This window comes from Etheostoma spectabile, unplaced genomic scaffold, assembly GCF_008692095.1.
Source record: "Etheostoma spectabile isolate EspeVRDwgs_2016 unplaced genomic scaffold, UIUC_Espe_1.0 scaffold505, whole genome shotgun sequence".
Classification (NCBI taxonomy): domain Eukaryota; kingdom Metazoa; phylum Chordata; class Actinopteri; order Perciformes; family Percidae; genus Etheostoma; species Etheostoma spectabile.
The window spans coordinates 74,238-90,028 of record NW_022605622.1 but is presented as its reverse complement, the minus strand read 5'-3'; the positions used below and the strand labels follow the sequence as shown (position 1 = coordinate 90,028).

The 15,791-nt window shown below is 40.4% G+C and overlaps 1 protein-coding gene across 1 annotated transcript in view; it reads left to right on the top strand.

The window, feature by feature from the left end:
• Positions 1–1,800: 1,800 nt before the first annotated feature.
• The window catches only part of plekha3 (pleckstrin homology domain containing, family A (phosphoinositide binding specific) member 3), a gene marked incomplete at its 5' end in the record, with an annotated part of 19,939 nt that continues 5,948 nt past the window's right edge, over positions 1,801–15,791 (top strand). The window contains 6 exon segments of the mRNA XM_032511895.1: positions 1,801–2,242; positions 3,795–3,911; positions 4,455–4,604; positions 5,630–5,751; positions 6,444–6,548; positions 7,655–7,698. Of these exon segments, the coding sequence (XP_032367786.1) occupies positions 2,203–2,242; positions 3,795–3,911; positions 4,455–4,604; positions 5,630–5,751; positions 6,444–6,548; positions 7,655–7,698 (578 nt within the window).

Below are 15,791 nucleotides of genomic sequence, written 5' to 3'. Positions count from 1 at the left end.
ATCTATCTATCTATCTATCTATCTATCTATCTATCTATCTATCAGAAACCATATGCAGATAAGCATCTAGCAGATGATTTTTCATTCATATAATGAAAAAATCTGAGATATTGTTTCCCATAAAATCTTATTGATTCAGAAAATCAGTTTTAATGTGACGTTATCTCATTATCAGGGTGCAAAATCAACCTTTTTGTCCACCAGCCAAATGTTTGGTAAATGTATTAAATGTGTTAGTAAATGTTTAGTAAATGTTGACATTTTACCAGCCTCTCAGTAGACTAACATTACTTTAATGTCTGGTAATTAAAGGAAATCTAGCAGCCATTTGCATATTTTACCAGCATTTGGCTGGTGGATGGGGCTCACTTTGAGCTCTCCTCGTTATTCTGAAATAACCTAATTCAGGGCTGTGAGACTCGAATCGGGTCTTGGACTCGAGTTTGGACTCTAGACCGTTTTTCGAAGGACTCGGTCTTGTCTCGGTCTCGGCCACTGGTCTTGCCAGATGTGGTTTTTGGGCTTCTGGTCTGGACCGAGTCCAGGGGTCTTTATTATGTTGATAATAATATTGGAGGGGAAGTGAAACCCAAAATGATTCTCTTGATACTGTCATGCATAAGACCTTTATTCTGTCCTGGACTCGGTCTGGACTCGGACTCAAACCTCTTTGGACTCGGTCTTGACTTGGACTCTAACCTCTTTGGACTCGGTCTTGACTTGGACTGGACTAGTCCTGGTCTTGGACTTGTCTTGGACTCTAACCCTTTTGGACTCGGTCTTGTCTTGGAATCGAACCATTTTGGACTCGGTCTTGTCTTGGACTCGAACCTCTTTACTCGTTTTCGACTTGGACTCGACTAGTCCTGGTCTTGGACTTGTATTGGACTTAAACCATTTTGGACTCGGTCTTGTCTTGGACTCTAACCATTTTGGACTCGGTCTTGACTTGGACTCAACTAGTCCTGGTCTTGGACTCGAACCATTTTAGACTCTGTCTTGTCTTGGACTCAACTAGTCTTGGTCTTGGACTAAAACCATTTTAGACTCGGTCTTGTCTTGGACTCGACTAGTCCTGGTCTTGGACTTGACTCGGACTTAAAACCTCTTTAGACTCTGTCTTGGACTCAAACCTTTTTGGACTCGGTCTTAACTTGGACTAAAACCTCTTTGGACTCTGTCTTCACTTGGACTCAAACCATTTTGGACTCGGTCTTGTCTTGGACTCAAACCCTTTTGGACTCGGTCTCGTCTTGGACTCAAACCTTTTTGGACTCGGTCTCGTCTTGGACTCGAACCATTTTGTACTCAGTCTTGACTTGGACTTAAAACCTCTTTAGACTCTGTCTTGGACTCAAACCTTTTTGGACTCGGTCTTAACTTGGACTAAAACCTCTTTGGACTCTGTCTTAACTTGGACTAAAACCTCTTTGGACTCTGTCTTCACTTGGACTCAAACCATTTTGGACTCGGTCTTGTCTTGGACTCAAACCCTTTTGGACTCGGTCTCGTCTTGGACTCGAACCATTTTGTACTCAGTCTTGACTTGGACTCGACTAGTCCTGGTCTTGGACTTGTCTTGGACTCGACTAGTCCTGGTCTTGGACTTGTCTTGGACTCGACTAAGGTGGTCTCGACCACAGCCCTGGTCTAATTATCTTGTTAATCCTAAATAAAATATACATAATATATAAAATATTTTCCTCAACTTTATGCATTCGGCTTCATTATATTCTTCCACCGCTGACATTATATTAGTAGTATTCGTTTTAGTTGTAGTATTAGAACCAGATAAATATAATTTAATTTGATTTAATTTAATTTCTACGGCTTTAAGCCAATATTTCCACTCTTTGCTTCGCCTTTTGAAATGGCCCCACCGGTCTTCCGTAGGAAAGCTGCTGCTTTGTTGACATTTTTTTCCTCCTCTCGTTAGCTTGCTGCCCACAAGTTAGCTTGTCAGTTCATTAGCATCTTAGCACAAACAAGCAAACCTCAGCATGACGTTATCCTGCCAACACTGCAGCCAGGCCGCTCGCAAAAACCCCAAAACAGTTTACACGTTTTTAGACAACCAGCAGCTCACGATGGGGGTTACTTTCTAACCCGCGAGGGGTTAGATCCGAGCGGGCGCTAGCTAGCTAGCAGCTAGTTAGCAGCTAGTTAGCTTGCTGCTTCAGTTAGCTAGCCTGCCGAGCAACCATGGAGGGGATTCTGTACAAATGGACGAATTACATGACAGGTGAGTCGTCTGTCTGTCTGTCTGGCTGGCTGTTTTAGCCCACTGTCTTTCTGACCAGTTGCAGACACAGTAACTGAATTATAGCTAAGTGATGGTGTTTGTGTTAGCTAACGGTTCTTATAGCTAGCCTGTCTGTGTTAGCTAACATGTTAGCAAACACAGACAGGCTAGCTAGAAGAACTTATAGCTATGAGAACTGCAGTTCTTATAACTAGCCTGTCTGTGCTAGCTATAAGAACTGTAGCTATAAGCTAGCTATAAGAACTGCAGTTCTTTTAGCTAGCCTGTCTGTGCTAGCTATAAGCTAGCTATAAGAAATAGCAAGCCTGTCTGTGATAGCTATAAGAACTGCTATAAGAAGTTCTTTTAGCTAGCCTGTCTGTGCTAGCTATAAGAACTGTAGCTAGAGAACTATAGAACTATAGCTATAAGCTAGCTATAAGAACTGCAGTTCTTATAGCTAGCTTATAGCTATAAGAAATTCAGTTCTTACAGCTAGCACAGACAGGCTAGCTATAAGAACTTCAGTTATTATAGCTAGCGTATAGCTATAGCTAGCTAAGAACTTCAGTTCTTATAGCTAGCTTATAGTTATGAGAACTTCAGTTCTTATAGCTAGCACAGACAGGCTAGAACCGCAGTTCTTATAGCTATAGCTAGCTATAAGAACTGAAGTTCTTATAGCTAGCCTGTCTATGCTAGCTGTAACTCTTACAGCTAGCACAGACAGGGTAGCTAAAAGAACTTCATATCTGGGGTTGGGGGGGGAACTTTTTCTAGAGTCTCAGGGCAGCAACTGCAAAAGCCTGACCCCCCCCCCCCCACACTGTTTATACCTGGACCTTGGGACTTCTAAAACCAACTGATTTGAAGACCGCAATGACCGATTGTCCAAGACCAGGACTAGTTGAGTCCAAGACAAGACCAAGTCCCAAAAGGTTCGAGTCCGAGTCAAGACCGGGTCCAGAATGGTTCAAGTCCAACACAAGACCGAGTCCAAAGAGGTTAGAGTCCAAGACAAGACCGAGTCCAAAGAGGTTCGAGTCCAAGACGAGACCAAGTCCAAAATGGTTAAGAGTCCAAGACAAGACCGAGTCCAAAAAGGTTAGAGTCTACGACAAGACCAAGTCCAAAGAGGTTCGAGTCCAGGACAAGACCGAGTCTAAAAAGGTTAGAGTCTACGACAAGACCAAGTCCAAAAAGGTTTGAGTCCGAGTCAAGACCGAGTCCAGGACAGGAATAATGGTCTTATGCATGACAGTATCAAGACAATCATTTGGGGTTTCACTCTCCCTCCAATATTATTATCAACACAATAAAGACACCTGGACTCGGTCCAGACCAAAAGCCATATTGGGCAAGACCAGTGGCCGAGACCGAGACAAGTCCGAGTCCAAATACTAGCGAGTCCGAGACCATAGAAAAACGGTCTAAAGTCCGGACTCGAGTCCAAGACCGGACTCGAGTACTACAGCCCTGTCTCAAACCTCCACACAGAGACCCCCGTTCGTCTCTGAGGGTCTGAATGTCTATGTCTGTTCTGTGTGCTCAGGCTGGCAGCCGCGCTGGTTCGTCCTGGAGAACGGAGTCCTCTCCTACTACGACTGCGAGGACGACGTCGGGAAAGGAAGCAAAGGATCCATCAAGATGTCCGTGTGCGACATTAAAGGTCAGATGACCTATTTCATCTTTCACCATGAAATAGAAGAAAAAACATCACCATGTTATACACGTGTGTGTGTGTGTATATATGTATGTGTGTGTGTGTGTGTGTGTGTGTTCCATGATCAGTTGACAGATCAGTGTCTATATATACATCTTTCACCAAGAAATAGAGGAAAAAACATCATGTTTTACACGTGTGTGTGTGTGTGTGTGTGTGTGTGTGTGTGTGTGTGTGTGTGTGTGTGTGTGTGTACCACTGAAATGTTGAAATATTAGCGTGTATGTCGTATATATCTGCTCAGGATGTCTGTCAGTGTGTGTATATAAGTGTAAACTAACATTAACAAGCCACATGTCTTTCAGTATCAACACACATATTTATATATATATATATATATATATATAATTACACAACATATATACACACACACACACACACGTGTACTTATTGTGGCATTAAAAGCATTTCTACCTCCCCTGTCCTCACTCATGGTACTAAACCCATCTAAACGCGTCCATGAAGCCCTGTTTATGTGTTGTGTTGCAGTTCACCCGACAGATGCAACGCGCCTGGAGCTGATCATCCCTGGCGAGCAGCACTTCTACGTCCGAGCGGTGAACTCTGCAGAGAGGCAGCGGTGGCTGGTGGCGTTGGGCTCGTCTAAGGCGGGTACCCTGCACAGCCACAAGCACCAAGGTACACAGAGTTTCTATTGAACCCTTGTGTCGTCCTTCGGGTCCCACTAGCCTCATCTCGTCCTCCGGGGTTCCTTGGGACCCGATGGACAAGGCGGGTTTGTGGTGGAACGTACGTATAATCGCATAAAACTAAACAAGGGTCTCCAAGACACAAAGAAAAAATAAAGTCACAGTATATGTCAACAGAGTCGTAGTATAGTATGTCGGAAAAAAGTAATACAATAGTATGTTGTAAAAAAGTCATAGTATGTCATAAAGAAGTCATAGTATAGCATGTTGTAAAAAGGTCATAGTATAGCATGTTGAAAAAAAGTTGTAGTATAGTATGTTGTAAAAAAGTCATAGTATGTCGTAAGAAAGTCATAGTATGTCGTAAAGAAGTCATTGTATAGCATGTTGTAAGAAAGTCATAGTATAGTATGTTGTGAAAAAAGTCATTGTATAGCATAGCATGTCGTAAAAAAGTATAGTATGTTGTAAAAAAAGTCATAGTATAGCATGTTGAAAAAAAAGTTGTAGTATAGTATGTTGTAAAAAAGTCATAGTATAGGATGTTGTAAAAAAGTCATATTATGTCGTAAAAAAGTCATAGTATAGTATGTTGTAAAAAAGTCATATTATGTCGTAAAAAAGTCATAGTATAGTATGTCGTAAAAAAGTCATAGTATAGCATGTCGTAAAATATTCATAGTATAGCATGTCGTAAAAAAGTCATAGTATGTCGTAAAAAAGTCATGGTATAGCATGTTGTAAAAAAGTCATAGTATAGTATGTTGTAAAAAAGTCATAGTATAGTATGTTGTAAAAAAGTCATAGCATGTTGAAAAAAAAGTTGTAGTATAGTATGTTGTAAAAAAGTCATATTATGTCGTAAAAAAGTCATAGTATAGTATGTCGTAAAAAAGTCATAGTATAGCATGTTGTAAAAAAGTCATAAAAAAGTAATAGTATAGCATGACAACATGAGGACAACATGAGGACAACTTGAGGGTTAAATGAGGTATTTTAACTGTCTGTTACTAGGTCCAGACTGCCTGAAGACGAAGATGTCTGAGCTTCGGCTGTACTGCGACCTCCTTGTCCAACAGGTCCAAACGATCCAATCACAGCACACGGCTGACACAGAGGAACCGCCCACCTCGGAGGTGAACCCAAATTCTGTTGACCCCAAACTCATTTGGTGTCTCATCCTTAATTCCCAAAAAAAATATTCTTATAAGGACATCATCTTTTTAGATGTTTGTAGGTTTCGTTTTTATTCGTTTTGAAGAGCAAATCAGTTTTGATGAAAAGTCTAAGTAATGCAGTTACAACTACTTTAAGGTAATTTGTATTTTCTCTCTTTCTCTGTCTCTCTGTCTCTGTCTCTTGCTCTCTGTGTCTCTCTCTGTCTCTTTCTCTCTCTGTCTGTCTGTCTCCATCTCTGTGTCTCTCTCTTTGTCTCTCTCTCTCTCTTTGTCTCTCTCTGTCTCTCTCTCTGTCTGTCTCTTTCTCTCTCTGTGTCTCACTCTTTGTCTCTCTCTCTCTCTCTGTCTCTCTCTCTCTGTGTCTCACTCTTTATCTCTCTGTGTCTCTCTCTCTTTCTTTTTCTGTCTCTCTCTCTGTCTCTCTTGCTCTGTGTCTCTCTCTTTGTCTCTCTCTGTCTCTCTCTTTTTCTGTCTCTCTCTCTGTCTGTCTCTCTTGCTCTGTTTCTCTCTCTCTCTCTCTCTCTGTGTCTCACTCTTTGTTTCTCTCTGTCTCTCTCTTTTTCCGTCTCTCTCTCTCTCTTTCTCTCTCTGTCTCTCTCTCTCTCTCTCTCTCTCTCTCTCTTTCTCTCTCTCTCTCTCTCTCCCTGCAGGCATCTCTCCTCAGTGCAACCTGTGCCACTTTCATTAAGACGTTGGAAGAGTGTATGACCCTCGCCAACCAGAGTTTGACCCCTGACCTCCGACCTCCTGAAAGGGTTATTACTTTTTCCTTAGATTATTCAAGTAAAATAAGTTGTTCTTCACTTGAGTATTTTCATTTTATGGTACTTTATACTTCTACTTCACTACATTAATACATTTATACACTTCATGGGTCTTACTGACACTGGATGTTTGAGATCAATTCAGTTATTATTAATATTTGTTGAGTTTTTAAAAACATACTATACATTTTTGTTTTTTTAACATACCGTGAAGACATAACAAACGTTTTTAATTTAAATCCCTTTCATTTCAAGTAATAGTAAGTTAAATAAAGTCATAAAAAAGTCATAGTATATGTCAAAACAATTCATAGTATAGCATGTCGTAAAAAAATCATAGTGTAGCATGTCGTGAAAAAGTCATAGTATAGTATGTTGTAAAAAGTAATAAAAAAGTCATAGTTGTAAAAAAGTCATAGTATAGCATGTCGTAAAAAAGTCATAATATAGCATGTTGTAAAAAAGTCATAGTATAGCATGTTGTAAAAAAGTCATAATATAGCATGTTGTAAAAAAGTCATAGTATAGCATGTTGTAAAAAAGTCATAATATAGCATGTTGAAAAAAAGTCATAGTATAGCATGTTGTAAAAAAGTCATAGTATAGCATGTTGTAAAAAAGTCATAGTATAGCATGTTGTAAAAAAGTCATAGTATAGCATGTTGTAAAAAAGTCATAATATAGCATGTTGTAAAAAAGTCATAGTATAGCATGTTGTAAAAAAGTCATAGTATAGCATGTTGTAAAAAAGTCATAATATAGCATGTTGTAAAAAAGTCATAGTATGTTGTAAAAAAGTCATAGTATAGTATGTCAAACAAAGTTAAAAAAAGTCAAAGTTTAGTCATAAAAATATAGTATGTGATAAAAATATTAAAAGTCACAAATAGAAGAAACACACAAGACATTTTCTGCTTTTCTGCCCACTTTGTTAGTTTTATTTCCCTTTTTCATTACATGCTGATGTCATAAAACGGACACATTCAGGAAGCTGCAGTGCACATCCTACACTAACAAATACTGCTGTACTAACAAATACTGCTGTACTAACAAATACTGCTGTACTAACAAAAATGTGTTTCTGTTTGTCTGCTCAGACGAAGAGGTCAGTCAGTCACCCTGGAACCTACAACTTTGACAGGTGAGTTGAATACTTCCTCCTCGTTATAACAACTTTTATTTTTACAGCGCTGTCATCAAAAATAATAAAGTCACAGTATAGTATGTCGAAAAAAAGTCATGGTATAGTATCGAAAAAATTCATAACTTTTTTTTTACAGCACTTTTTCCAAAAGGTATGCTAGATTTTTTGTAATGCTTACTATGACTTTTTTACACAACTATGAGTTCTTTACAACAGGCTATACTATCACTTTTTAAACACCATGTATACTTGACTTTTTTCAAATGGCTATACTATGACTTTTTACAAATAGCTATGACTTTGTCATGCTATACTATGACTTTTTTACATACTATTTGACAACCTATTCAGACTTTTTACAACATGACTTTATACTTTTTGAAAACATGCTGTTATTTTTTACACATCACTGGACTTTTTTACAACATGCTACCTATGACTTTTTAAACATAACTATATGACAGGCTTTTGACTAACTCGATATTTTACAGCTCTATGACTATGACTTTTTTACAACATACTATGATTTTTACAACAGTATATTATGACTTCTTACTAACTATCTTGACTTTTACATGCTTTATATACTTTTTACAACATGCTATACTATACTTTTTACAAAATACTATACTTGACTTTTTTACAAAATGCTATAATATGACTTTTTACAACAGTAATATTGACTCTGTAAATGACTTCTTTGACAAATGCTATACTATGACTTTTTACAAACATACTATGACTTTTACTTATAACGCTTTTTACAACATGACTTTGATACAAGTGCTATACTATGACTTTTACAAATTACTGATACATAGGATCTTTTTTACAACATGCTATAATATCGACTTTTTACAACATGCTGTAATATGACTTTTGTACGACATACTATACAGACTTTTTAGGACATGCATACTATGACCTTTTTACAACATGCTATACTACTGATTTTTTATTGACTTTTTAGACTGTATATATGGACTTTTTAGACATTGCTATACTATGACCCTTTTACAAATGCTATAATATGACTTTTTACAACTATGACTTTTTTATTACTTTTTTACAATGCTATACTATGATTTTTCACGACATGCTATACTAGGGTACAAGCGGCCGAAAAATGGGTTTCCCAGGAGGGGGCTGCGTCCCCTAGAGAATAGGGTGAGAAGCTCCAGTCATCCGAGAGGAGCTCGGAGTAGAGCGCGTCTCTTCAGCGAAAGGAGCCAGTTGAGGGGTTGGGCATTGGTAAGGGTGCTCCGGGGGGGTCACCTAGGGAGGTGTTCCAGGCACGTCCAGCTGGGAGGGATGGCCTCGGGGAAAGACTAGGACTAGGTGGAGAGATTATCTCCAAACTGGTGGGAAGCGCTCGGGATCACCCAGTCGAGCGGTTGATGTGATGTGGCTCGGGAAAGGGAAGTTTGGGGCCGCTGGAGCTGCGCCCCGAGACTGATACCGGATAAGCGGATGAAGAGTGGAGGAGGATGGAACTCTAATATGACTTTTTTACAAACATGCTTACTAGATTTTTTACAACTATTGGACCTTTTTTTTATACTTTTTTACAATAGGGATTAGCTATGACTTTTTTATTACTTTTGTACGGCTTTCTATAACTATGACCTTTTTAGGACATGTTAATGACTTTGTTTAAACAAATGCTTATTACTACTTTTTACGACATGCTATTATTGACCTTTTACAAAGGCTATATTATGACTTTTACGCTATTACTTTTTTATTTCAACATGACTAATACTCTATTTTTACAACAGCTATATTGGACTTTTTTACACTGCTATACTATGACTTTTACAAACATGCTATAATATGACTTTTTTACACTACGAATTTGTTACTTTTTAAAACATATTACTGGACTTTTTTACAACATGCTATACTATGACTTTTTTTACACAGCTTCTATTACTTTTTTACAATAAGGAATACTGATTTTTTACAACATGCATTAGACTATGACTTTTTACAACATGTTATACTGACTTTTTTCACAACATGACTTTTTATGACTTTTTTAAACATAATTACTGGAGTTTTTACGACATCTACTTATGAACTTTTTACACATGCTATAATATGACTTTTCCAACTAGACTTTATTACTTTTTACATACATGATTTTTACAGACATGCCATATTAGACTTTTTTCAACACATGCCCTATTATGACGTTTTACAACATGCTATATATGACTTTTTACAACATGACTCTAACTTACTATGACTTTTTTACAACATGCTATATCTGATTTTTTTAGACGATATTATGACTTTTTTTACAACATGGCTAATATTAGACTTTGTAAACATGCTTACTATGACTTTTTTAAACTTGACTTTTTAACGTTTTTGACACCATGCATACTATGACTTTTTTACAACATGATCTAGTTATGACTTTTTTACATGCTATATTATGACTTTTTAAAAAAGGCTATATTATGACTTTTACAAATTATACTATGACTTTTTTACACAAATATGACTTTTTTATAGTCTTGTTTAAACCACATTGCTATATCTATGGATTATTACGACTTTACATACTTAGGACTTTTTTACAACAGGCTGTTAATTGACTTTTTACAACATGCTATACTATGACGTTTACGACATGCTATATATGTTTTTTTCGAAATGCTGTACTTGTTTTGAACATCAATATACTTCAATATGATAATTTCACTTTTATAAACATCTATACTTTGGACTTTTTTACAACACAATACTATGACTTTTAAACAGCTATCTTATGATTTTTACAAACATTGCTTTTACTTGCTTTTGGTTAACATGACTCAACTATGATTTTTTAAACTGCCTTTGATTTTTACAACGCTATTACTATGACTTTTTTCGAGATGCTACACCATGATTTTACACAAAAATGAAGGATGTTCATTTTTCCAAAAAAAGATGTTGATAAGATGATCTTTGCAGATGTGTTACATGTCCTATAAAAAGATGTCTGGGGAAATGAAGTAAAGGGTAATTAGTGGTGATCGCTTTCTCCTTGTGGTTTAATATGAAGTATGAAATTTGCCTCTGTTTTTTGTACCGTTAAAGAAAAAAGCAACTTTCCTTACACGCGGACATCTTAAATTTAACTGCCCAAAACACTAAGAGCACCTAACTATCTCTTTCTTTTCTCTCAGGTAGGTGTTCCAAGGACGTACCTGAGTGGAGGTCAAAGGTCAACTCAGCAGCAGGAAACCGGACATGCTCGACAGCTCGTTTACGAACTGAGGTAAGACACATCCCTTTTTAGACCCAAATACTAATATCGCTTGTAATACCAAAATACTATTATTCGAGCCCCCTTTTGACCATGCCTCCATAAATAAAATAATAAGAAATAAAATTCTAATTATGTATATCATGCATACTTTGCACACTTTATTGCATATTGTCTCAACTGACCCCCTCCATATGTTTGTGTGAGGAAGACGCATGTGAGCAATGTCTCAAAAGCAAAATTCCTGTATTGTGTCGCCATACCTGGCGAGTACACCTGATGTCGAAGTCTGAAATGAAGCGTGGAGGAGGAGGGAAGGAGTGTTGCAATCCCCATCTGTGTGTAGAGACACACAGACCGAGTGAGTCAGAAGACAGAGTAAAGGTTGTCCAAGAACAGAGTAGATCGAGTAAGCCGCCCAGTCATATACAGCTGGTTTGGTCCAAACGAGTCCCAAAGGCGACCAGAAAGTAGCAAAAGGGAGTAAGACGCCAGAATGGTTCGAAGTACAAGCGACAAGACAGAGTCCAGAATGTGTTTGAGTCCAAGACGAGTCGAATGGTTTGAGAGTCCAAGGCAGACAGAGTCAGAATGGTTCGAGTGCCCAGAATAAGACCTAGTCCAAAAAGGTTTGAGTCCAACGACAAAGAACAGAGTCAGACTGGTTTGAGTCCAAGACAAAGAAGAGTCCAGCCCAACTGGCTTTGAGTCTAAGATAAGGATGAGTACCACAACAGGTGAGCCAAGACACAGACAGCTCCGACGGTTCGATGTGCTAAGCATAAGACTGAGTCAAAACGAGGTGGAGTAGTCGAGTCAAGACCGAGATCCAGGACCAGTAATAAGGTATCATGCATGACAGTACCAGAACAATCATTTGTGGAGATAGACTTCCTCCATATTATATGACAATATAAAGACACCGGGACTTGGTTGTGACAAAAGCATATGGGGCAAGACCAGCGTGGCGCGCCGAGACAATGTGCCGAAGTCCAAATAATGCCAAGTCCAAGACAAAGTCTCGAGACCATAAAAAATACGGTCTTGAGTCCGGACTCGAGGTTGACGCGGTGTATTCACTTCACTGTTTGTTCCCGGATGCTGCCGGTGTCAACGGGGACTCGTACTTCCATCCCGCAGAGAGATGAGGCATGAGCCCCAAATACCACACTGACTGACCCGGAACAGACTGTCCATCTGAAGACCTGCGTCCATCGAACCTGCTAGACTCTGAGAGTGACAAATTGACCGACAATGGACCTCCCTGGGATTGTCCCTTGAAAGTCAAGTCGGTTGCCAAACACACGCCTCTTGGAATCATTAATGACTCTTTTCCTGAGCCTGTCTTAAGGGTTTCCAGTTGCACCAGGACCACACTGGGCGGACGAAACGAAAAAGCAGCAGGAAAGGACCTGCAACCTGAGACAAGACAGGAAAAAGACACTATGACACCACTCTTGGCGGCTCTGGGTAGCCTCGGAGTGGGCGATGAATCAGCAAGCTCAATCTGTGGAATGACACACATGCCGACCGGTTTCTAGCAAATATGTGCACCGTGTGTAGGCGAGCTACCCTGTATTTTATGAATAGACATACTGGATGATCGGGTCCAGTTCTTAAACAAGGAACCCCCCCCCCCAATCATTTGGGTTTTTGACAAGTGACGATTTTTGAGGACATGTCTCTAACGTCGTTTTCGTGGCGTTTTTGAGGGTGCGTAATGAAAATCAAAAGCATCTTCTGTAATTTCTGCTTGTTTCCACATATCAAGAATTGCCAAGCTCTCATAATATTCTTCAGGGCCAGTTGTGCTTGGGGATGAAAACAGACTCATAAGATGGCGTTCTGAAGGTTCATGAAGCCTCTGGTCTTGTCTCTGACCAGCCAATATCCCTATGTCCTTTCCACAAGGCAGATGTCTGGTGCGGTTTCAGAGTCGGTGCCAAATATGAACCGGTTCTTGGCTTTCCACACAAATAAACGGTACGGGCCAAGAACGCGTGTCAATCAGAACAACTCAGCGCTGGTCTAGAGCTAAGAAACGGTCTCACCGTCAGGTTCTGGGCAGGGTCCTGATAGGATTTTGAGGGGCCTGCTCTGGCCCAAGGCTGTGGAAATCCGCTGGTTTAGGAAACTGGCGAGTAGAACCGACCAGAAACCAGCAAGGGTTAGCCCCTGGGGGAACGAAGACTATCAGAGAGCATGCGCTCTTAGATTGCTTCTGGTGTTGTGTTGTTTTGCGGGTTGGGCGGTTTGCACAACTAACAAATTAAAGCGTGCCGCCATGCTTATTCTCCATAGTTGATTGGTCCCGTCGGCTCCGGACTGGGCTCCAGATGGGTCCAGAGCTGAGGCTCAAGACCGGGTCCAATGGGCTCCAGGCCTCGCACTCCAAAGACAACGTCAGATCAGAGAAACAAAGTCTCTAAATTTACAGAGAGGTGGGAATATGTGCAAGTTACTGCCCGTTATTTTTTGATTTGACACCAATTGTTTGGGATGTGTTGCGGCCATTTTTGTCTTCTTTTTTCCGGTTGATGAATTCCAGCCAAAATCGAACCTTTAAACCGAACAGAACCGATCAATGCCTGCAAGAAAGCACAAAAGGACAAAGCAAATAAATTAACCCCCGGTGTTGTCCTCGGGTCAAAATTTGACCATTTTCAGTTTCTTCATCACAAACAAAAATGGGCTTCCGAAAATAAGATGAAAATGTCAACGTTAGAAAATATTCAAATAATGGAAAAAACATCAAAAAAACAAGACGCACAACATGACAAAAAGTCAATTCAAGACAAGTCCAACAAGGACCACGTGGAGTGACAAGACAAGACCGGTCCAAAATGGTTTGAGCCAAGACGAGTCTCCAAAGGTTCAAGCGACGTCAACGACCGCGTCCAAATAGGTTTGAAAGCCGAGTCAAGTCCTAATGCATGACAGTATCAAGACAATCATATATTAATCTCAATATCTATTATCACACTAATAAAGACAACCTGGGATGGTCGGGACTAAAGCCATGTCTGGCAAGACCAGCGGCCGAGACGCCAGACCAGTCCAGCTCCAAATATAGCGAGTCCGAGACAACGTCCGAGAACAGAAAACCGGGTTCGAGTCCAAAGGGACCGGGACTCGGAGTACTACAGCCCTGTGAATACCTTTTGGATGAGTTAACAACAGTGCGTCAGCGATGCCTTAGCACACATGGTAGTCAAAGAAGACGTCCAGTAGCTGTGGTCCCTGCCAAAGCAAACTTGTGGAGCGGTGTCTTTTTAGGGGACTAATCATGAACCAAAGCAAACATTGTTGAGCGCGTGTACCTTTGTAATCTGAAACCAACACAAACATAGAGATAGCAGATCCAAGCAGTGAAAACACTGGACAGGGTCGCAGAAACATACGTTGCACTTACTACGATCTGGGGATCCCCAGTTCCCTGGTCGTGGAAACCGCTTTGCTGTTTAGAACTTCATGTTGTTTATGTTGTCTTCCTGTTGCTCTTAATGTTGTCTTATGTGTCCTCATGTTGTCTCAGTGTCCTCTGGTGTCTTAATGTTGTCTACATTGTCTTCATGTGCCTAATGTTGTCCTATTGCCTTACATGTTGCTCCTCATGGTGTTCTGCTGGTCTCAGCTGTCCACCTATGTTTACGCTCCTCATGTGGACTTCAGTTGGCGTAATGTTGACCTCAGTTGGCTATGTTGTCTTAATTTGTATTAATGTTGTCCTCATGGTGGTCCTATGTTGTCTCCATGTTGCCTCATGTGTCTCCATGTGTCTTCATGTTGACTTCATGTTGCTTCATGTTGCCTCTGTGTTCTCATGTTGTCTTCAGTTGGCTTCATGTTGTCTCATTGTTGTCTCATGTTGTCCGATGTTGTCTTCCTGTGGTCACTAATGTTGCCTCGTGTTGCCTTAATGGTCACATGTTTGTCTACATTCGTCGCCCCTCCTGTTGCGAGCCGAGGACAATGTCGAGACCTAGAAAAACGGTTCTTTGAGGTCGGACTCAGGAGTACTACAGCCCGGCAAAATAGTCTATTTCTAACATGAATAGTGGGAATTTGGGAAAGACAGTATTGTGCGTATGCCAAGAGCTGGGGGATGATCTGGTCTCGTGTTGGTCGGTATTATCGGTCATATGTGGATGTTTTTGTCAAATTAAACATTTAAAAAAGTAATCGGTGCGTTTAGACGCGCCGCTAGCGGACTGTGTTAGGCGTTGGACCGAGCACCGATAGCCAGGTTCCCCCTTTCCAGTCACTATGCTAAAGTACTGTCTCTGGGCCCTCGACTTTTGCTATAGAGCGAAAACACCTGATAACCCTATCTGTATTCTGGGTTTAATTTGTGTTTCTTTTGATCGAGACGATTTCAACGCCCTCAATGTTTCTGCGTCCGAACCATGTATGTGTCGCCTTATCGTTGTAAATAAAAAATAATTATTTAAACTGAGTTATGTAAACGGTTTTGTGTTCACACGATGTTTGTGACTCGGCATAATAAGTAGATAGAACTCCAATGTGGTGCTTTCAGATGGTGTCGATTCTACGGTTTTTACCATGGACAGGGCCCTCTTTATCAAGGCTGAGCGTCCAAGTCAAGACCGCGTCCAAAGAGGTTTTGAGTCCAAAGTCAAGACCGAATCCGCGAAGGTTAGAGTCCGAGAAAGCATCCGAGTCAAAGAGGTTTACGTCCGAGACCAGGAGCGCGCCAAAGAGGTTGGGTCCAAGCCCCCCACCCACGCGGTTTGGTCCACGACACAACTCCCAACGAGGTTTGAGTCAAGGCCAAGACGAGTCCACGAGTTTTAGGCCAAGCCACGACCGC